At 34.7% G+C, this 24,519-nt stretch overlaps 1 protein-coding gene across 1 annotated transcript in view; it reads right to left on the bottom strand.

Annotated features, from left to right (window-relative positions):
- Nucleotides 1-24,519, bottom strand: part of CDH12 (cadherin 12) — a 178,221-nt gene that overhangs the window by 100,075 nt on the left and 53,627 nt on the right. Inside the window, exon 2 of the mRNA XM_059691876.1 lies at nucleotides 15,310-15,604. Within this exon, the coding sequence (XP_059547859.1) occupies nucleotides 15,310-15,604 (295 nt within the window). The remainder of the gene's footprint in view (nucleotides 1-15,309; nucleotides 15,605-24,519) is intronic.

The raw sequence follows: 24,519 nt of genomic DNA, 5'->3' as shown, positions 1-24,519 counted from the left end.
AACCTATGAACCAGGAGTTTATGGTTCGATTCCTGGTCAGGGCACATGCCTGGGTTATGGGCTTGATCTCCATTTGGGGGCATGAACGAGGCAGCCAATCAATGATTCTCTCTCATCATTGCTGTTTCCATCTCTCACTCTCTCCCTCTCTTTTCCTCTCTGAAATCTATAAAAATCTATTTTAAAAATATATATTAAGCATGTTTTCTGTGCAACTTTATACAAACTCTATTTATAACAATGGACTGATATGAATATTAAAAAATAAGATAGTTATTATAAAATAAGTACCAAATAACCACACATTATTTTTTATAAAATAAAAATAATTTTAAAATTACAATTTACTGTATATAAAAGCATAAAAGAAAAATGGGAACAAAGGGTCCATTCGCAGGGGACTCCTCAACTAAATCATGCTATAGCCTCACAGTGCAGCTTTTAGATTTTTGCAAGAACAAGGAAGTATGAACTGATATGGAAAACTGTCCACGATACACTATTAATGCATAAATGCAGGTATCAGACATGCTCCTGTTAAAATTTTTTAAAAAGGATACAGGCACAGATATTCATGCATATGCCCACAACGACACATTATACGTGCATATGTGTATCTTCAGATACGTGCGCACGCGTGTTTTCTGGTGGGAAGAGGGGCTTGTGGAAAAGAAAAGAAGCTACCTCCTTATCTATTTCCCCCCATTCTTCTTCTTCTCCTCTCTCATCATTCTCTACTTCCACTTATTCTTTCCTTCTTCTTCCTGTCTTCCTCATCTAACTAACTTACTCTTCTAATCATGTTTGGATGGTTTACCATTTATTGCATAAAGTTTAAAAAATTCAAGTGATGGGATCATGGACTAATTTGATATATTTGCTTTCATTTTCTGTACATTTCTAGACTAAACTATGTGCTAGCTTAATTAAAGTTTCTGTTCAGTCATGGTTTAGCAGGCATTAGCAAGCTTTAAAACTTTACAAATCTGAAAGGGAAGAGCAGGGGAAAATGATTCTTGGTGAAACGAATGCATTTTTGGCGAATAAAAATGTAACATTTCCCTCTTGACTTTTTCCCCCTCACATTTCTCAGTTAATTGAGAGGAAAGTGTTTAAACAGTCATAACTCTGTCTTCCACTTCCCAGGTGCTTTCATTCATTTATTTATTCATTCATCTATTTTTCATTTATCTACTTATTTAATTAACAGACGTATATTAAATATATACCTTGTCTCAGTCACTATGCTCTGTGATAAGCATACAGCGATGAATAAAGTATAAAGCTCATGCCTCTTAAGAAGCATAAAGGATCCAGTCATTTAAACTAAAATATCTACAAGGTCTGTGAAGCCTGCAGTAGATGTATGATAATTGTGAAGGAATGGGAGAGGGGAAAAATAAGATAGCTAAAGTCTGCTTTTTGTTGTTGCCAGGGAAATCTTAGCAAAAAGGATACACTTCACTAGAGTACTTAGAAATCATGAGGTTTTGTGTTGAGGGCCAGTGATGATGTTTTGGTATTTATTTTCTGGTACTGAAATTGGAATCCGAGGGAATTCTCCCTATTTATAATGATTTTGGTATTGCAAAGTGACAGATTAATAAAGTAATGATCAATCCTTAAGAAAATAAAATATGGTAATCAACTGGTATGTGAATGGGGTAAATCATTTTAGCTAAGAAAATGAAAAACATAGCCAAGCAGGATTAAAACAGTCTAGGAGAGAGCTATGTCAGCAAGGCAGTGGTGAAGGAGTTCCCTGAGCTCCTGTAAGTGCTGAGAATTGTGTGATGAAATGAATGCACAACAGAGAAATGTGATAGAACAAGAGAAGTCCTGGGGGTCAGGTCCTGAAGATGTGATGTTAAAGGGGGTTTTCCTCTAGAAAATGGGAAGCATTTTATAATCAGAAAAATATTGGTTCAAAATTTGACAAGGCAGTAACTTTAGTTACTGTTAACCATACATTTCCTCTAATTAAACTTTTCTCCCCACCCTGACCCACCCTGTTTCTTCTCACAAGTCCATGTTCGATACCTCAAGAAGTAGAGTCCTTCTTTCCTTTCTTTTCTTTCTTAATTTCCTTCTCTTCTTCCACCAGGTTTGGAAGGAGAGCAAGTGACTGAGTTAAAATTCTTTGAAAAATTCTGGACTATTTTAAATATCTACCTAGGGGAAAATGTAAATACATTCTAATCTATTCCACTCCCAGGTAGATACAGATACTTTACATGGGCACAAAGATGTATGTTGAAACCTGTTCACAGGAATGAAACACTCTATAATAACAAAACCTGGAATCAACTTAATTATCCAGTAATAAGGACATGGATTAATCAGTTTCAGTATGTCCATGTCATAGAAAAGTATACAGCCCTTTACAATATGAGTCAGCTACATATGTACTGAAAAAGGTATAAAAGAACATCAAGTAAATATATATGTACCTTAATAAAAGTTGTACTAAAATGATAGATTTTATATATATATATACACACATATATGTATATATATATATGTATATATATAGTTGAAATATCTCTAGAAAATATAAAATCAAAGAAAAATACTTTGAATATATAGTACATAAAAAGTATAAAAATTAGCTGCAGTTTGAATTTTATGTATTCTGAGTCTTTGAATCTCTTCAACAATATATGATAATCATAGTTTTACAATACTGATGAGTTCCTAGGCATAAATATTTTTTAGGGCTTAACAGAACAGAACCTTCCAATTTATTTCACTCAATGTATTAATTATGTTTATTGCCTTATTTTTCCTTATTAAAATAAAGCATTTGCATTCATCATAGAAATTAATTTTAGATTACAGAAATTATTTCAGTAATAATCAAATAATGCATCTCAATTACTAAAATGTACAAAGAAGGGTGTTGTATAAAAGCAATGTACATAAATACCTATATTTAAGACAAAATGGAAAAATGAACAATTTTATTTAAGATAAAAATTGCATTTATGTTTTTAACTCTAAAAACCTAAATATTCAAATATTAATTCTAATGACTTACAAACCTATATTTCTTCATTGGGCATGCTTTGTTAGTTTTTACCCAATGAACCCACATTTTTTTCTTTCTTCCTAATAATTAAACATATCTGAGACAAGATATAAAAATAATTTCATATGTACTCATAATAAATAGAAATATTATAAGCTATATATAAAGAGCTATGATTTATTGAAAGTCAGTCTCAAATTCCAAAAACAGGCCAAACTTCCTTAGGACTTTGGATATCATACTGGAGGGAGTACAATTCTGTTTACGCTTTAAAAAATATTAATTTTATTATCACTTTTTTTAAAAAAACTAAAACCTTTGAAATGTATGTTTACTTGGCCTAAATGTGATCCTTTTCGCCCTCTACATCTCTTTCTCTCTCTATCCTTCACACTTATTTAAAATGAAAAATCATTCATCTGAGATTACAACAAAAATTCCAGAACTGTCTGTAAACCATCTTTAAGCCTATGTTTCTTCTTGAAACTATTATGCTCCTGAGAGAGTCAGACTTCCCAGTTTTAAATTTTCCCTTCACTTCAAAAGGGATTGAAGTTCTAAATGAACTTTTGTACATCTATTTTAATATTCACCGCTGCCCGCAAGCTAGCTGCAGGTCATTTCAGTTACCAGAAGCTGCACTAATTTGCAATATCTTTCTATGACTGTTGGTAGGTAAAATGTTGCAGGCACCTGCCTCCAGCCAAGCTTTAGGATAGCAACATAATCTCTGAGAGAAAAATGTGAATTAACCTAATTATCTAAACATCAAAAGGAAATAGACCTTACTTGACAATTTTTGAAAAAAGATAATGGTTTCTGTGATTTTTCAACATTTATGAAAATATAGAAATTAAGATAATGGAGTCACTTAACCAATATGCAAACGTAAATTGATCAAATCATTTTTCATTATATGAAAATTTTTTTAGTTCAAAGTTTCAAATTATGAATGATTTGCCAATTTTTGCTTAAACCAAACTTGAAACATGTGACTGGTCATTCCCATTAAGAAACTTGACCCAAAGTCTGTTCCACTGTGAAGCTTATATTAGTGATTGTGTGCTTAGATGCAGTTGAATTAAAAGAACTTTTTGGACCAAAACATTTGCACTATATACTTGGCAAATTGATTGGTTCTTTGGCTTTGCAGTAACACATAAATTAAGTGACAAGGCATTTAGTAGAAAGATTCTGTGAAGTCTCTCCACATTGAATCAGGATGAACAATGGGACCATCCTCAAGTTTCAATGTGGAGACTGCTGTGGACAGCTGCATCTCCTAAGTTAGTTTCCTTCTAAATAACAAGGAAACTTATTTTCCCCTTTATTGATTAAGATATTACAAATGTGTCCTTATCCCCCCAATGTCCCCTTATCCCCCTAATCCTGCCCTCACCCTCACCCCCTGTTGTCCACATCCATCGCTTATGCTTATATGCATGCATACAAGTCCTTTGGTTGATCTCTCCCGTCACCCCCACCCTCCTCTATCTTCCTTCTGAGTTTTGAGCATCTGACCGATGCTTCTCTGTCTCTACATCTGTTTTTGTTTATCGGTTTATGTTGTTCATTATAATCCACAAATGAGTGAGATCATGATATTTATCTTTCTCTAACTGGCTTATTTCACTTAGCATAATGCTCTCCAGTTCCATCCATGCTGTTGCAAATGGTAGGAGTTCCTTTCTTTTTACAGCAGCATAGTATTCCATTGTGTAGATGTGCCAAAGTTTTTTAATCCATTCATCTACTGATGGGCACTTAGGCTGATTCCAAATCTTAGCTATTGTAAATTGTGCTGCTACGAACATAGGGGTGCACGTATCCTTTCTGATTGGTGTTCCTGGTTTCTTGGGATATATTTCTAGAAGTGGGAATAACTGGGTCAAATGGAAATTCCATTTTTAGTTTTTTGAGGAAATTCCATACTGTTCTCCACAGTGGCTGCACCAGTTTGCATTCCCACCAGCAGTGAACGAGGATTCCTTTTTCTATGCATTTTCGCCAGTACTTGTCATTTGTTGATTTGTGGATGGGAAACTATTTTTAAATATAGAAACTGAAGAATACCTATTGTGGTAGACAACATAATGGTTTCCCCAAATGACCACATCCTAGTAACTGAAACCTGTAGATATGTTACCTAAGATGGAAAAAAGGATGTTACAGATGTGACTATTTATGGATCTTGAGATGGAAAGATGAACTTGAGTTATCTGAGTGGGCCCAGTGTAAGCACGAAAGACTTACATGTGTAAGAAGGAGGGATAGCTTGAGAGAGGAGATGAGGGCACGGAAGCAGAGGTTGAAGCAATGTGATTTTAAGATGGAGAAAGGGGGATGTAGTTGGTCTCTAGAAGGTAAAGGCAAAGAAGTGGATTATAGTTTCCAGAATTAAGGCAGCTTTTTATTTGGCCTATACATCCATTTCAAACTTTTTACCTCCAGCATTATAACATAATAAATTTTTGTTTTAACCCAATAAGTTTATGGTAATGTGTTGCAGCCATAGCGACTAATACAGGTGTAGTCTATTAATTTTTTCTCATACTTCCTTTTTTATATTAAGAGAAATTGTGAGAATATGTATTCATATATATATAATAATGTATCAATTATTCATATATATGTATTTATATATAAACATAAAACAGATATTTAAAATTCTAAAATATATTGCAAGACACTAGCTAGCAACATAACACTCATTTTTATTTGTTTAATGGTGTCTTTTTTTTTTCTGGACATTTATGTATAGTTTATTTGTGATTTGCTAGACTAGCCTGAAAGACAAACAACAACAACAATAAACACACTGGTGTAGGGGCAATGTAAAATCTCAATATTTACTATCAAATCAGCATCAACCCCCACATGACCTTTAGTGAGTTACACTGACTAATGTGAGTGACACATGAGCAGGACGCAGAGTCCATATGTTTCTCTCCCTATATATATATATATTTTTCTATTTAAGGTTAGTTGGGGAAAAAAGCTATGGTAAAAAATGTAAGTAGGCATATATACATAATATTTAATTTATTCTTAAAATAGTATGCAGCCAATTGCTGACATATATTTAAATCCAAACTTGACTTTATTTTTTTCCTGATAGTGATTTTATGTGTGTGTGTGTGTGTGGTACCTCTCTCTAATATTGGTGTGTAGGGAGAATATAGGAACCTAAGGTGTTTATCAATTAAAGTTCTGACTTAACCAAAACACCGTAGTCAATGCCAACACACTAGGTTCGCCTAGGGAGGTGTCATTATTTTAGAATTACACTCATTAGTATAGAAACTCGCAAATGAACTGTACTTAAACTTATAAAGAACAGACAGAATTAGTGAAACAGAAAAAAAGGAGTTAATACTGTAGTGTTGTTTTGTAAAACAAGTTAGAATTTAATAATTAACTGCAGAAGTTATTTTCTTAATCATCCCCTTATTAATTTGGTAGTTTTCTAAAGGGAAGTTTTATCAATGAATTGGAAAGACCAGCTAAAAAATGTTTCAGGGCCCAGTGCAAAATTAAAATATGGGACACCTTGTTCAAAAATGATTAAAACATCATCATGGTGACAGCAAAGATTTAACGGAATGCAGGGCCCTTCTAGCACAAGACCCTGTGCAAATGCCCAGGTTACACACCCATAACTAAAGCCCTAAAAATGAGTTAGTCATAAAAATTTAAGGCTAGGGCCCATATCCATATTTTCATACACAACAGCACACAGATCTGTATCAATAGATGTGTCTATATACAATCTCAGAATTAGATTTTAGAGGGATTTTATAGATTATCTACTCCAACCTTGTCTTCTTACAAAGGAGAAAACTGAACCACAAAGCACTTTAATTCTATCAGCACTTGAGCTAAGAAAGGCAAGTAACATTATTCTAAACACACTTAAGCATTTCTCCTGTCTGCCAGGTTAGTGCTCTTTCAATCATGGTAGTAGACCTCCCTGCTTTCGATCACTGCATAATTCTGCATAATTCAGTGTTTGAAATAATCTTTGAATAGATTATTTCATGGTGAGTTCCACAGGATAAAGAATGCTGATGACATAAAGAGAGTACAAGAATTTTAAGGGAATTATGTGTACTGATTATTATGCAGTCATGAAAAAACAAAAGTAGAGGATTATATAATTTGTTGTCAAAACTGGGACCCTTTTGAGAGTTGAGACAATAAGATGTTGGGGAAACAATGAGAATAGTATTTCACTAAAGTGTAATGACGTTTTTTAAAAGCAGTGCTTTCTTTGTCATTTATATTATTTATTTATTATAATTATATATCATTTTTTTCTAATTCTCATGGTTTGGAATATACAGATTTAATATTTCTATGGGCAATTCATATTATATTGATTGAATTTAGGAATAAAAGGTAGATATGATAGAAGCTTTGTTTTTTGGACGTTTGATAAAAATCACACCATGATGTTTCTCAAAGCTATGAAAAAAATTATAAGCAAATCGACATCAATTACAAGTGAAAACTCCGAAGTTAGACTGCATTCTGAAACCCTGTGTGTTGCTTATAACTGTCAGAGCATCTGTTTGCTTTTTTATTATAAAACAAGAGAGATTTTGCTACTGGATAAACAACTGATGTTCTGAAGGAGGAAGAGATCAGTTATTAATTGAATCAATGTTTGGCCGGTCTCAGTAGCTTTTATTCTCAAGGTACTGTTTGATTATGATTGTGAACAAAGGCTTTATCCTCTATTAAATGCAAACAGAAGAGGAGCAGGAATTTATAAGGAGACAGGAAAGCTGTGTGAGTGACATCGTTTGATTTGTTTGGGAGAAGTACTTGCCCCAGCAGACAATGTAATTCATGTTGAGTAGAGCGATTATACAGCGTGTTCCCTTGTGACATTCATATCCAAGAACTTTAGTGGCGGATAAAATGACTTAGAGCACTAATTATTCAGTTCCAATTATTTTAGGTGTTATGTTAGATTGTCATACATTAAGTTCTTTAATCCATATACAACCTTAAGTATCCCTATTTTACAAATGAGAAAATAGGTGCTTGTAAGTGTCAAATCACTTGCCTATAGTCATTCAGGTTGAAATTAATGGAGTTAATAATGTCTTAATCAAATGCCAATCTATTTTCACATAAAACAGAGGTTCCAAGATGTTTCTAAAAAAAATTAATCATTGTTACTTGGGGGTCCATTTTGTTTCCAAATTAGGACACTTTTTTGTTGTTGCTGTTATCAGTATTCTGCAAACACTCTTTTAGCCCTGCTCTTCTCAGTTGTACTAATCCTTTTTAAAGAGACTTTCCAAAAATTACCTTCACGAAAAATAAACAAGTGGGGCTCCCAAAATAATCTTTAGAAGTATTCCTTCTTTTTCTATTTACCAAGTAATAATCTTATTACTGTAGTAAAAGCACTCTAAACTACTTAATTCTAAGAGCTTTCCCAGGTTTAGAAGTTTTAAACCTGCTTCTGTCATTATAAATTAACATATGAAGACAACATTTTGCCAGTTGGGTGTGGGTCTCTATTTTGGTTCAGGTGACACACAAATCATATTTAAAAAAAAAACAAAACTCACAAAACAGAATTTCTATAGATTCCATTCATGCAACCTTTTTACAGAGTATATATCTATTAGAAAAGCAATTGTTCATTCTGGTGTTTAGAATGCTTTGTTGGTTTAAGTATGTACCAGATTATTTTTTTAAAGAATCAGGGATAAGAAATTTAGATAGCAAAATTTATATAAAATTGGATAATTCTAGAATATCTATTCTGACTAATCAGGCAAAAGTGAGAATAAGAAAATGATACTCAGTTTAAATAATAAGTAAATATATTTGACAATGGAAATATAAACATAATCATATGTGTGAATTGGTTCAAATTAAGGCTTCTAGATAAATAGGCACTTAATATTAATTATAAAAATATAACTAAATATAAATATAAAATATAATTCATATTATATTATAGAACTTATCTTCTATAAAGATGATACATTCTTTCAGAAAGGGAAGAAAAACATCTTCTTTTAAAAAGATTTGGGAAAATGGAGTTTCTAGTACTTGTGATAACAATGCTTTTAGTATAAATTATTTCATTGTTAAACAGCATATACTTGACTAAAGAGGAAAAAAGGGCATAAAACCAAGCTTTTAGATATTCAGGCTGCTACCAATTTCTTTCTTGTCTAATTTAAAATGTGCAGTTGCTAATGATATTTTGGCACTTTCTTAGCATCAAAGCCTTTCAAGAAATTATCCTATTACATTGTTTCTCCTTATAAGCAAAATTAGCATGGATGACAGTTTAATTGCTATGCTGTCTTTTCCTCTCCAGTGTTGTGGCCAATTAAACAAATTGTATCACATTTTGATATTCTTTTTTGTTAATTATTTGTAAGTGGTACCTTCTGATTTCCTTACTTTCAAGTTTCAGTTTCTTGGTCAGAAATGAAAATAGTGGCAACCTTGATAAACTCTCTCTGACCTTACTTTATGAACAGCTTTCCTGTAACGGTTATCGTGTAGTGCATGTTAACACTGGCTGTTGTTATTAAATTTGTTTTCAGTAATTTTTCAGTTTTTTTCACCACTCATATCAGTGAGGTGAAAGAACTTATGAATCCTGAAAAATCATTTGGGGTAGGAATGTTTCAACCCAATCTGAAGGTTGCCCTCTTTCAGTCTTCTTAGATTTAGTTTTAAACTTATACTTTTAATTTAAAAAAGATATGGTTACATAACTGAAAGAATAATTATATTTTGCAGGGAAATAAAAAATATTTTATCATGAACTACTAGTACTTTAAAACAGCACTTAAGTAATTTTAATAAAGTTAAAACTATTCCTTTCAGGATGGGCTACATGGAGCATCTGATTTTATTCCTCATGTTATTGTGAGACTTACTTACACTCCTCATTTTATCTCTGTTCCTGTTCTCTCTCTCTCTCTCTCTCTCTCTCTCTCTCTCTCTCTCCCCCCCCCCCCACCGCTGTGTTTTTGAGAATGTGTTTTCTAGAGTAAACACTTTTTATTCATAGGTATATTTAAATTGTGGATCTTAACCTCATCTCTGATATTCAATCCACTAACTCATGACTCAACAAATTTTCCTACAAAGGATTAATAGCACACACTTTAGTCTCGTTGCCCACTCTGCCACGGTAGTGTGAAAGCAGGCACAGACAATCCAGAAATAAATAAGCATGTGTGTTACTGTATTCCAACACAAGCAGGTGTTGTACTGGGTTAGTCCATGGAGCATAGTTTGCCCCCCTGCAATAGACCTTTAGAAGGAATGCTTTCTGCGGGCAAGGGTTTGGTCAGATTTTTCTCACTGTCCTACTCCTAGTACTTAAAATTATCTGGTAACTAATAGGTATCTCATTTGAATCCCTTAGACATACACCTAGAATAATATTGTTGGCAAAATAAAATACTATATGATTTGGAAAACACTTGGATCCTATAAAAATCAAAGTTTCATTTTTTTTCAATTGACTCAGGTGCCACGCTTGGTTTTTATTGTGAATTTGGTTAAAATAAACAGATTTCCCATGTTAATTCCTACATAGATTTTTATAGAGTGGCATGCTCTTCACTGCCTTTGAATTTGAATTCCATGCGCTTGTCATCCTGAGTTATAGACAGACACAGACTTCAAGTCCTTCATCGTGTTTGGGTTAAAGATCTCATTAAGTTAGTAGTCCTGCCATCTTGACTGTCTTTGAGTCTGCTCACTTGATGGACTATTTTCACCTTGATGGGTGGGTGTAATCCATCAGTGTCTGGTTGCCTGAAGTTATCATTTGTAATACCAAGCTTAATTTAAGTCCATCTTCTGACCTAACGCAAAGCAGAAACCAAAATTGTTTTGGAAAATGTAGCTGACATCCACATGGACTACCCAGTACAAACAATTGAACCTCAGAAAACTCCTATTGCCCGCAGGGTTTATGTAGGTGCCACTGCTCTCCCATGAGCACTTGCCATAAAGCAAGAGACAATTGGGCAGAGGTAGCCTTTTGCCTGCGTTTGTGTACAGACACTAACCAGAATAGAGCAAATAAGAAAAAACAGTCCCTCGGCTGGAAGACGGCCTTAAAGAAAAATGATGCTCACAGCTATCCTGCCAGTAGCTGGCAAAGCAGTTTTTACAAAACATATTTAATGTTTACAACCGCTTGGAGGCTGGGGAAAGAGTAATACTTTGAAAATATGTTTAATGTTTTGCAGTACTCAGTGGCCAAAAAGCAACTCCTGCTAACATATATTTAACGCTTAGAGTCATTTGGCTGTTAGAGAAAAAAAAAGGAACTTCTTGTTAATTTTTAACATTTATTGCTGATCAGTGGCTGCTAAAGCAGCTATCAGTGTAGCATGGTTTATGTTTGGGGACACACTGTGCTGCTACAAAAACAATTCATACACTTCTCTCGAAGCCATAAAAAAACTGTCAATACCATTACCTTTGCAATTGTACCACTAATAAAATCAAAGGAATCAAACAGAGGAATAAAATGCTCCCTGAACACACAGTCATAGCAGCCCATGGCCGGGGAAATAGCTCGGCCATGCTTGTGGTGTGGACAGCACGCTGACCCTGGAGGGACCACCGGGCCCTGCTCAGTTTCAGCAAAGGTTTTTCAGTGAGTCAGCAGATTCCAAAGCAAAAGTGTCACCTGATAATTGGTGTTTCTTACAAATCAACAGCTTGTCTCCACACATTAAGGTAAAAGAGTGCTCTGTGCCAAAGAAATTTTGAATTGGAATAGAGAGTCTGTTAGGTTTTTGAATAGATTTGGTGGGGTTTGTAGAAGAAAAAAAAAAAAAACAGTCGTAAATATTGAGCTCCTGTCAGAGGGAGTGACTCTATGGGAAAAGAAAAGGAATAAGATTATTAACTGGGTCCTCTACATCTTAGGCTTTTTGCCCTGCTAGTTTCTTGAGAATAGAAAAGCTACTGGCCAGCATGAAAAACCAATATTGCAGGGGGGAAAAATGGATTTGGGCCTTATCAAACACTTCCTGGGTGATCTTTGGCTCTCACAAAACAACTTGGATAGCTCAACAAATTGAGAAGGAAAAACTGAATGAAAGACCACTGTTTTAAACACCGTTTATACAAGTGAAAATACAGTCCAGAAGCTGTCAGTTCTAAGAACACTCCAAGTCCCTTTAAGAATCAAAGGTAACTCCCTCCTCTTTGCTGATCTTCTGGAAGAATTCAGTCCTCAAGCTTAGCAGTGGTGGGAAAAGGTAGGCTTTCGTGTGGGCAGACAGATGGGAATGGAATCGTTGGGCTGCAGGTGCAATAGGCCAGAGCAAGGTGTTGGAGCAGACGGAGGAAGGCGTCAGCAATGGGTATCAGAGACCAGCGGATGTGAGGAAGGCGTCTGTGGGTGGGAACTCAGAGTGCTAGTGAAGTGAGCAAAACATCCAGTGAGAGAGAGAACATACTGAAAACAGCCAGCTCAGATTGTCAAAGCTGGAATGGAGTCCTCGGAGGATATGCAAGGGTTTTGAAGGGTCAATGACAATGAAAGATTGGTTATACATGGGGGCTTGATCGAATAAGAAAATATATTCAATATAAAAAGCACCAGATTTCTCACTCTCAGAAAAGAGAGTTATAAATTATAAAAGGAGTGAAGAAAAACTGGAATAAATGATGGTGTTGGATTGGAGTTGGGGTACTGGAATGAAATCATGGTTTTCAATATATGTAAAAAGACACACAAATATCTCCTCTCTCTCTCTCTCTCTCTCTCTCTCTCTCTCTCTCTCTCTCTCTCTCCATATATATATATATGATTGGATAGATGCTTTTGTTGTGCCTATTGAAAGGGACTGGGGGTAATGACACTCCAATAGCAAATAGCAAAGAATACATATAGAAACCAGATTTTGGCTTTTAAATATTAGTCTTTATATAAGAGGGCTTCTTGTAAAAATAGCATATTAAAGGACTGGGGCAGGCAAAGTATGTAAGATAAGTCCAAAACATAGTTTTGGGCTAGAAAGATATAATTAAAATAAATAAGGGTAATATCTAAAGGACCAGCTCAGCTGAGATAAAACAAAACAAAACAAAAAACACTGAATTTAGTAAGCCCCCACAAAAAATTACTAACCCAAAAATAAAAGGTATAATAAATTACAATTAATTTTATTCTAAAGAACCTTGGAGTCATTCATACTTTCTGATACACAAGGGTTAAGTTTTCATATGAAAATAAAGATAAATAGTAAAAAAAAAAAAAACACTGCATGAAATTTTCATAATGATTAAATGAAGTAGGGAATGGAAATCTCTATTTAGATCTTCTGGCCCCTAACTATAGCTCAGAAAATGGTAGGTCTTACTACATAAATTATGATTCAGAATTGACATCAATAAAACGTGTCATAGCGACCTGATTTCCAAAACAGCTGTTTCATAATGGCTTACCTCAGGCAGAAGAAGATAATACAAGTATGAATATGGATTTGAAGATGTTAGACCTATCAGCACTCTGAGAGGGAAAGTAACTTAAAACAGACCACAGTGATTCAAAATTACCAGATACGGAAGAGGGCACATTACTGTAACTCATTGTCACTCCAGTGACCTTAAAGAATTAAGACCGCATTCATAACACCAAATTTGTCTCTAAGGAGTAAGTCTGAGTTGGGAATATCTGCATCATTAGGTAATTTCCTTAGGTCATAGTAAAAGCACTTTAACTATGAATGTTACTTCCATGGAATCTTGGATGTCACACAAGTTAGTAACAAAGTGACCTTTCTCTTAAACAATTCATAGATTCACTAGAATTTTCTTAAACTTTCAGGAACCAAATATATTTTACAGTCTTACAGATCTCAAATCTTGATTTTCCTCTGAAATCTTTATGTACCCTGCTCAACACCATTTCTCCTTTTGTACAGTTTTGTTCCTTATAATTTTCATTTTAGTTAATCTTTATTAAAGGTTTAATTGTTCATATTTTCACATGTACACTTCCCTATTGCTAAACAGGCATTTGTATAAGCTTTGTTTCAATATTTCAATATCTCTTGATATTTTATAGTAAAAATAAGAATAGCTACAGTTTAGGTTGTTATTGAAATGTGACTGCATTTTTTAAATATATTTTTATTGATTTCAGAGATGAAGAGAGGGGAGAGTGACAGAAACATCATTGATGAACGAGAATCATTGATCAGCTGCCTCCTGCACACCCCACACTGGGAATGGGGCCCATAACCTGGGCATGAGCTCTGACTTGGAATTGAACTGTGACCTTCTGGCTCATAGGTCGATGCTCAACCACTGAGCCATGCTGGTTGGGCTGATTTTACATTATTATTAATTATAAAGAATGAAGATGATACTAAAAGCTTAATTGTAAAATTACTCTAATACTGACTTCATAATCATATTTGTTTCCTAGGGTGATGGCTTAACCACTATGGTGACCTACAGCTACAAAGAAAACAGTATCACCGTTCTGGGATTTCCAATGAAAGCAACAAAGGATGCAACAAACCCCTTTCCGGACCACCTTCAGGCTCAGCTGTGACACATGCTGTGGATAATTTACTTTCAGCCAAGGATTACTATCTGCTATTTGTTGAGTGTGGTGGTTACCTCCAGCTATACAGGTATCTGGAATGGTAATGACATCAATTTCAGTGCAACGGGAGGACTTTTGTGAGTTCAGGGAAATGTAAATATGGGAAAGAATGTTTTATGTCCTAGATATTTATTTATCTACTTATATATTTAGAATTCAGCAAAAAGGAAAAGTTAAATAGAAAGAAAATTGGAAAAAAATAAATTAAACTATTGTATCCTCTACAGCAGCGGTTCTCAACCTGCGGACGCAACCCCTTTGGGGGAACGAACGACCCTTTCACAGGGGTCCCCTAAGACCATCGGAAAACACATATATAATTACATATTGTTTTTGTGATTAATCACTATGCTTTATGTTCAATTTGTAACAATGAAAATACATCCTGCATATCAGATAATTACATTATGATTCATAACAGTAGCAAAATTACAGTTATGAAGTAGCAACGAAAATAATTTTATGGTTGGGGTCACCACAACATGAGAAACTGTATTAAAGGGCCGCGGCATTAGGAAGGTTGAGAACCACTGCTCTACAGTGAAAGAATACTCTTCTGGGTTACAAGTAAGATGTTTACGTCAACCTGCAGAAAATAAATGTGAAAAGGTCTTGTAGCATCTGATAGAAGTTTGGTTTGTTTACTCACCCACAGGAGACATTTCTGGGACACTAGCAACATATGGTCCATCCAAAAACTTTGGCTCATTATCATTAATATCCTGCACTTTGATGATGAATTCTGATTCAGGCTCCAGGGGCTTCCTGGTTTCTATGTCCACAGCCTGAGCACGAAGCGTGTAGAAAGGTTTTTCTTCTCTATCCAGGCTCCTTATTGCATGAATGTCCCCTGTAGTTTCATCAATGGTAAAAACGGTGCCAGCGCCATCTCCAGAGAGGGTGTATTTAACAGTGCCCTCTCCCTTATCTAAGTCAGAATGGAGCTTTAGGGAGAGAAGGGGAAAGGAGGGGGAAAGAGAGAGAGAGAGAGAGAGAGAGAGAGAGAGAGAGAGAGAGAGAGAGAGAGAGAAAGAATATGAACACCATTAAAGATAAGGTTCTAGGTTAAAAAGCCATACTTGCAGTATAATTTTTAATCAGAAAAGGTAAACAAAAACAATATAATTCTTTCTTATGTTTTTTTTTTGTTCACCAACTTTTTAATTATAAACATTTTAAACACACAATAAAACAAAGTTTGAAAAATATATGGCGAACACCCGTATATCCCAAAGACTCCACCATTCACCTTTGAATCTAATTGACTTCCCGCAGAGATACATCCCATATCTTTCCTTCACTCCAGCTTTCTCTCAATCCATCTTATTGCTTAGTACATTGCAGATATCAGAAGTACAGCCCCCAAATACATGAGCATGCATAAATACAAGGATTTCGAACACGTATCTATTCGCTTCTTTTTTTTTCTTTATTGATTAAGGTATTTCATATGTGTCCTTATGCCCCTCATGGCCCCCACTCATGCCCTCACCCCCCTGGTGTCTGTGTCCATTGGTTAGGCTTATATGCATGCATACAAGTCCTTTGATTGATCTCTCCCCCTTACCCCCACCCTCCCCTACCTTCCCTCTGAGGCTTGATGGTCTGATGGATGTTTCTCTGTCTCTGGATCCTATTTGCTTCTTTTACATACTTTTGTTCTTAAACTCTACATTTTAGTTTAGGTTCAGTAAGATAACATCATCATTCAAATTAATGTTATTAAAATAAATATATCCATTTTGTAAATTTATATTGATAAGAAAATTTGCTCTGAAAGTATATATGTATATAAGTATAAGCAAAGGATTTAGACCTGATCAAGTTATCTAATTAAGAGAATAAGAACACAATAAGGGGACACTAATATTTGATTTTTCTTTGAAAGTTTCTGTATATTTTACTCAAGTCTAAGAAAAATGCTATGAATGATAGGAGGAAGCCTCTCCCCCCACCCCCCACCCCAATTCTTCATAAACTTCTGTGAAGCATAAGAAGGTTCAAACGTAAAATCAAGCTGTAGATAAATCTTCTTTGAACCTAGCAATTTCAAATTACAGATTCCAACCATACTATTAAAAATATCCAACACATTGGGTATTGCTTTTGCTTTCAAATTCATCTAAAGATATGAGACAGGCAAATGCTCAATGCAAAAGCAATGACTTTATAAACTGTATCCATTTTGTCAACAGCTCAAAAAATATGTGGTAATATTGCAGAAACGGAGTGAAAATTCTAAATAGGTTTTTACAATGTGATCCAAGTAGTTACCAAAAAATCTTCATTTAGCTCAAATCAGAACTATTTTCTTTTTGAACTGACATAATAAAAAAGCAAATGTGTTTCCAGCTCTCTCCAAAATCCAAATTAAATTCAATGTTGCTATTCCTTCCTCTTCCACCTTTTCCTTCTAATTTAAATCTGAGTTTTGTAGAAATTAAAACTTCAAACAATATTTGAAGGTTTGGGGCAGGGGGTGGGGGCAGGGCAGGCTAGAAGGAGTCAATGGGGGAGGGAGCAGGACATATACTTTCAATGATAAAAATTAAAAAACATATATGTTAAATTTTGAACTGAAAATGAACTTATTTAATGTAAAGCTCTTGAGAAGATTAGAATTTTTATAGTAGCTCATTGCAGGATAATACCTTAAAGGAGATCACATGCAATAACCTGCATTGGCAGGCAATATTCAAAGCCAGTTATTCAGTGCTGATTAAGTCAGGCACAGAGGTAACTAGCTTACACTATAGGTGTTTATTCACAATCAATCTAATATTAAATAAGTGGTGTTCACCTGATGCTGGGTACTGTAAAATAGTCTTCATATTACATATTAAATAACTTGTATAGAGAATGTTATGAACTAAAGTGAAACTCTCTTACTTAGAGATAACTTGTTTAACCATTTTTATACACTTTCAGTTATATATATTCATGTTAATAAATGTATATGAATATATACATATCTAAAATGGTTCACATATATTAACATATTCATATATTTTCTCATGTCTATGTAATTGTTTTCTTATTGTATATACACATATGCATAATTATTAAAATGATAAATGAGTTACCCTAACTGGTTTGGCTCAGTGGATAGAGTGTTGGCCTGTGGAATCGTCCCAGGTTCGATTTCGGTCAAGGGCATGTACCTTGGTTGCGGGCACATCCCCAGTAGGGGGTGTGCAGGAGGCGGCTGATCAATGTTTCTTTCTCATCGATATTTTTAACTCTCTATCCCTCTCCCTTCCTCTCTGTAAAAAATCAATAAAATATATTTTAAAAAATGATAACTGAGTCAATACTTTCAATAACAATATATTATAATGATTTTCAGTGTCATTTGAAATTATTCAAAATTATTTTTAAATTTCCATATCATATTCATTTAAGGAAGTCAGTGGATTTTGCTTATCTCTTAATAAAAAATGTGATGAATGTGTGTGTCCAACTTTTTAGTTCCTCAAAATAGAAGGGTAATTTTTAAGATCAAAACCATGATCATTTTTATCAACATTTTTGAATCTTGAATGATTCCAGAAATTGATCTCTATAGATGAATTTATTTTTAATTTTTCAGCACGGGAATCTCAGGCGTAGCTTACACTGCAAAGCTACAGCTTAGTTCATTTGCATGAAGAAGGGAGGGTGCAGAAGGGGAATTCTTGTGCTTTGCCTCATCTCTGAGTTGTGTTCAGAAAAATCACATGGTGCCCTTTTATACAGAGGCTTTAAGCTACACATACAGAAAGCTAATAACTCCTTCAGAGCCATTTAAAAATAACAGCGAGCGATGTTTCTTATTTCAATTACTTTTAAAAAGCTTTTTCTGTGTAGGTGATGACTCTTTACTGACTGACACAGCCAACTCCAATAAAATCATCTTCTAATACTGACACTTAAAATAACATTTGTCCTAGAAACAGAGTTCCATAAATGGTGGATGTAGAAATATGCGGTGTCCAGGCAGTTGTTTTGTGGAAGTGGTGTTGTTATTTTCTGCTGTTTTCCAAGTCACCTCAGATGGAGCGTGAAAATGAGATGCCAACAGAGGCTTAAAAAAGATACTGAGGTCTAAACGTCAGAGTGTAAGTGAAACTGAACATCAGGGCTTAAAAGTTTTGAGAAAGCTAATCTAAAGTCAAGAACTTACTAGCATATCTCTGATTATATTTTAGAAACCGCTGCACAAAAGAAGGAATTTATTCTTCTTTTCTCTGGGTTGAAAAGTGCACCTAAGAGTATAAAATGTTTTTATATTACCATGTCCAGCAGTGATTTTATTTTCATTTGCTATTTGCCCGGATAGGGGGTGGTTACTAGGCATGGGGAGAGAATGGGGCTTGTTGAAAGGAGAAATTGTTTTATTTACATACAGGATGTATTCAGATAAACTTGCAAAAATGAATATAAGGCAATTTTATGTGAGTTTCTTTGGCTGAAAAAAATTCATTGTGTATGAAACAAATGACTTTTGCTAGATTCTCCTTGGTGATCTTATAAAATACTAAGTGTTTTTTGTAGTTGCTTAGGTTTCCTGTTAATCTGCTCTGTTCTCAGGAACATCACAGTGGCCATTGTTATTAGCTACAGTGCCATTAGATTGTTTTTAACTCGTTGTTTCTTGACAAAGGAAGACCAGACCCAAAGATGATTTATAACTCTGTCTGAGTAATGGAATCATGCAAACGTTTTCTCTTCCTGAAGCCACTGAATGCTCAAGAATATCTGACATCTATTCGGTTCTGTTCCCGGAGGGGACTCATTTGTTCTTCCTTGCTTGATTGTTGCCATTCCAGCAAGAGGAATTCTACTTTACAAGGTTGGGAATTCCCTTCAACAGCCCAATGTGAGTTGAGAACTCCCCTGCCTGGGTTACAGACCCAAAGCTATTTATCATCTGGAAATATTTCAACTTCTATTTAAGAAAGTAGAAACCCATTTCAAAAAGGCCCACATTTCCCCAGAGGTATGCTAAAGAGGAGCAAAGAACAAAGGCTATTTACCATGCTTGGGAGCAACAAAAGCTAATGTTTTAGGATATATTATACATCCTGTTGCTAAAAGGAACCAACAGGCCCCAAATGGAATCTCTGAGCTGTGCCCCACATCACCCAACCAAGTCAATTAACCTAATTGTCTGGACCTCTCCCAGGGATGTCACCTTTTTAACAAGTCAACCTGGAACTACTTGGTCAGCACTAGAGAGATCACCTGCTGGACGGACTCCTTCCTTTCCCCTTAGGAGGGTGATCTTGCATGAAGTGAAGAGTACTTTGCTCATCTTTCTTCTGCCTCCTTCCCATCCATAAAAACCTTCTCCAGCGCAGCAGAGCTCCTTGTATTTACTGTATGGGAAGCTACCTGATTCATGAATCACTGAATAAGCCCATTTGATCTTTCAATTTACTCAGTTGAATTTTTTTTATTTAACACTGCTAAAGAGAAAATATACTATCCGCCCGATATTCTCTTTCATCTTTCCTTTTGTCCTTGATTATTATATGTGTGGTCATATGTGAGAGGCATCCTGTTTTTTGGGGTTTTTTTCAGAGTGTCCTATTTTACAACTTGAGCTCACCCAGATTATATTAAATCATTTGAGAGTGTCACAATATATTAACAGGTATTTCTGCAAAAGTTTGAGAGGTCATTGGCATGGTGCCTGGATTTAGAAGGAAAAATATGGAAGGAGAAGGTTAAAATAATTTTTCATACATTTCCAAAGCTGTAGAACATTTTTCACAGAGCCATTTTTTAGGTAACAAAACATTTCCAGACAACAAACTATTCTGGTCAAACCATCGTTAATGGAACCTCTGTTTTTGAAATAAATTGCATTTTATGTATGGTTTTAAATGTGGTTATTTTTTCAGAATACTAGGTAGATTTTTATGTTTTATTCTAGATTTAAAGGCACAAAAATGATGGCTCATTAATAACAATGATACATTGTTACATTTATATATATTATTTGTTAATTTGTTATTGCTAGTATTAATTTCTCCCCATTATTATTTTTATTATTAGCACTTACTCAATATCTGTAATAGTTTTATAAGCTTTATTTAATTCTCAAACTAATCAGTGATATACTAACTAACATGATAATTCTAATCAAAGAGATATAACTAAATTCAACTAGTTCAAAATGTAAAAATTATATTTCAAAAGCTGTATGTTGTACCCTAACCTCTTTGCCTAAGCATTTAATAGCTCTAATACAGCAGTCAGATACAGATCTTAACTCTAACGTAAAACATAGACTGATCTAAAATCTATGAACCTGAGCAGACAGACATTTGGGGTTAAAATTCCGAACCCATTACTTCTTACCTGGATGTTACTGTATAAGTTACTAAATTTATGTAAATGTTAGAATCCTCATATGTAAAATGTAGATTCTAATATTTACATTGTAAAATTTGGAGGATATTGTAAAGAATTTAACTTCATAACATCAATTTCCCTTCCTTTCTCTCTAAATAAACCCTGTAAAGTCAGATTTGTTTTCAGTTATATTAATTTATATTCATAGACACAAGAAAACTAATTGGATCTGAAATAATGATAGAAAACCCTATCAGGCTTCTACTTTTTGCTAGGCAATTTTCCAATGGCTTTGAGTCTAAGACCACTTTGCAAATCTAAAACCACTCTGATGTTCAGAACAACCTTATGAGTACAGCTCTAATCCTAGCCCTTACTTTGCGGATACAGGAATCATGGCACAGAGAGGCAAGGTTGCCTCCAGACATACAAATAGAAAGATACAAAGCTGAGATTCAAATCAGGTAGTCTAACCCCGTGTGTCTTTGGGACTAGCACTAAACCAAACTCATTCAATTTGATTACTATAACTTTTCTTAACTTTCAAAACTGGGTCTCTCTTGAGACAAATTTAAAAAAAAAAAAAGATCATCAAAATCTTTGGTTCAAGAATTAGACAAACCACAGATGCAAAATACCCAGAATTAGTTTTGTGACATCAGTTTGATTGAGGAAAACCAAATTCTATTCTTATAGATGCATTACTAAAAAGAGTTTAATTCAAAAATGCGTTAAGAACTTGTATGCATAACCCACGGAGACAGACAATAGATGGTGAAGGCCTGGGATGGGGGTTGCGGTGGGCTAGAAGGGGTCAAAGGGGGGAAAAATGATACCGGTAATACTTTCAACAATAAAGCTTTAAAAAAATTCTCTGGACTGCCCATTGTTGATTCCAGGAGATACTAGAATAGAGATCATAACTTAGTACTTGTTCTCAAGAAGAAAGGAGTACAGTTGGAAACAATCCTATATAATAAAAGGGTAATATGCAAATGAACAGCTGAACAACCGGTCTCTATGACGTGCACTGACCACCAGGGGGCAGACACTCAATGCAGGAGCTGCCCCCTGGTGGTCAGTGCACTCCCACAGGGGGAGCGCTGCTCAGCCAGAAGTCGGGCTCACGGCTGGCAAGTGTTGCGGCGGTGGCAGGAGCCTCTCCCACCACCGCGGCAGCACTAAGCATGTCCAACTGATGGCTCCTGGACAGCAAAAGGGTGCAGGCTGGGCTCAGGAAGCTCCCCTCCCCCCCCGCCCCCCGTGGATGAATGTCATGCACCGGGCCTCTAGTCTGTATATATAAAAGCCTAAGCCTCCGCCAACCAGCTGACCATTTGACCGTCCAACCGGTAGCTATGATGCACACTGACCACCAGGGGGCAGGCACTCAATGCAAGAGCTGCTGAGCTGCAATGACTCCCTCTTGCAATCCAGGACCCCTCGGGGGATGTCAGAGAGCTGGTTTTGGCTGGATCCCTGCAGATCAGGCCGAGGGACCCCACCTGTGCATGAATCCGTGCACTGTGCCTCTAGTATGTATCAACAATAATATTCATTCAAAATGGTTTCTTTTTATAGTTTCGTGCTTCTAAAATCACACTTTCCTATTGAAAATTTAAAAAGCATATACTATATATTTTAAAAAGCATGTTATGTTTGTGTTTTATTTAAAATACCAATTTATATATTCATAGTTAGAAATAATTCCAATATATTAGGTGTCAATTATATATTTGGGATAATTAATAGTCACCTAAAAAAATGAACATTTATTTTGAAGAGAATATACTTGCTTTTATATCAAAACCTTTCAACTGAAACTGTTCTTACTAAGTTTGTACACATTTTTATAACATAGTTTGCTTTGAAACATATAGAAATCCATTATGTTAAGAACATACTGAAGTAACTCCATTTTTTTATTGTTGACATTATTACATACGTCCACATCCACACCCCCTATCCTACTCACCCAGATCCTCTCTCCCCATCCCTTTGCTCATAACTATATTGTTGTCTGTGTCTATGTATTATACCTCTATGTTCTGTGGCTAATCCCTTCACCTTATTTTATCCAGTCCCCTTCCTCCTTCCCCTCTCCACTTAGTTAGAAAAATAGTCACTAACATGTATATTTTCATTCTCACAACTAACTAATGACCTTATAAGTAGATGTGAGAATGTGAGGATATTTAAGTGTGTGTGTATATATGTTGTATGTGAGGGGGGGAAAAGATGAAAAGAGCATTTGTGTTTTAACCTGTTCACATATGGACATTTTTTGCAAACTGAAAAAAAGACTACGTAGATATACATACTATAAAAATGCTCTTTAGATAATGCAATCTGAAATTATGTTATCTGCTTATTTTCAACGGTGGTTTGAAGGTGACCCATTTTCTGTAGCATGCATTACTGTAGGAATTGCTTTATGTCTTAATCACAAAACTACTTCATTGAAGTCTTTTATTTCCTTTCCTCACTTTATAATAACTACTTTAAATGGATTTTGAAATTATGTTACAAACACAGAAAAAATAAATCCAAGTACAGATTGTGTTTTTTGTATTATGAGTCAAGCTGTTTTATGTCAAACTTACTGTTAAGTATTCATATCTCTCAGTTTTGTATAAATAAATATTATCTTATTTGCATGATCTGTATGTCTTAAATAACTCACTTTTTGCCAAATAGTATGAACGTGAATAATCTCAATGCTAAATTTCAATATGTTAAACAGAAACAGTAACTGCTCTGTATTAGAAATGCAGTAAGTTGAACCTTGTTTCTGAGTGCAGGTTAACCAGAGATTTTTTTTTTTTTCCTAAAGATCTTATTATAGACACATTAAGGAAGAAATAATTCTCAGGGCTCACTTATTTCCCACTAGGGCTAATAGGATTCTGAAGAAACCTCCAAAGAGATAATACTTTGACTTCAAATAGAAAGAGAAAAGAAAAATTAAAAAATAAAATAAAAACATCTTTCCCAGGTGCTAGAAGCTCAATTTTGACTGCTTTTCACAAATATATATTATTGGATGCCTGAGTGAAATAAGTTGATTTCAGGCTATTGCATTTATAAAGGTCAAATAAAAAAGAAATTCTGGATTATAAAAGCAGATGCTTAATTTGATATTAATGGAGACCTTAAATCAAAGTTTCATTGTTTTGAAAAGTTACTAAATCACTTCGTTATTAAATTTTCCCAATAATTCATTGACTATATGGAATTAAGTTGAATATGTATGTGTGAATACATCACACTTTACTAAAGCTAACATATGAATATTATAGGTTGTATAGTTGCATGATTTCCACAATTACAACATAGTTTTTTCGCTTAACTCCTTTCACTGCTTTTTATAATTTTCAGGTCCATATATCATTAGCTGCTGATTAAGATAAGTTATAGACAGAATTTCTGAGATTAAACAGGGTCCAATTATACTTGATTGTATTGTTGTAGATCATAAAACTTGTATTTCATACAGAATTAAATTCAAATCAAATCTTCA

This window comes from Myotis daubentonii, chromosome 4, assembly GCF_963259705.1.
Source record: "Myotis daubentonii chromosome 4, mMyoDau2.1, whole genome shotgun sequence".
Taxonomy (NCBI): Eukaryota; Metazoa; Chordata; class Mammalia; order Chiroptera; family Vespertilionidae; genus Myotis; species Myotis daubentonii.
Note: the sequence above shows the minus strand (reverse complement) of the source record. Positions and strands in the feature narration are given on the sequence as shown.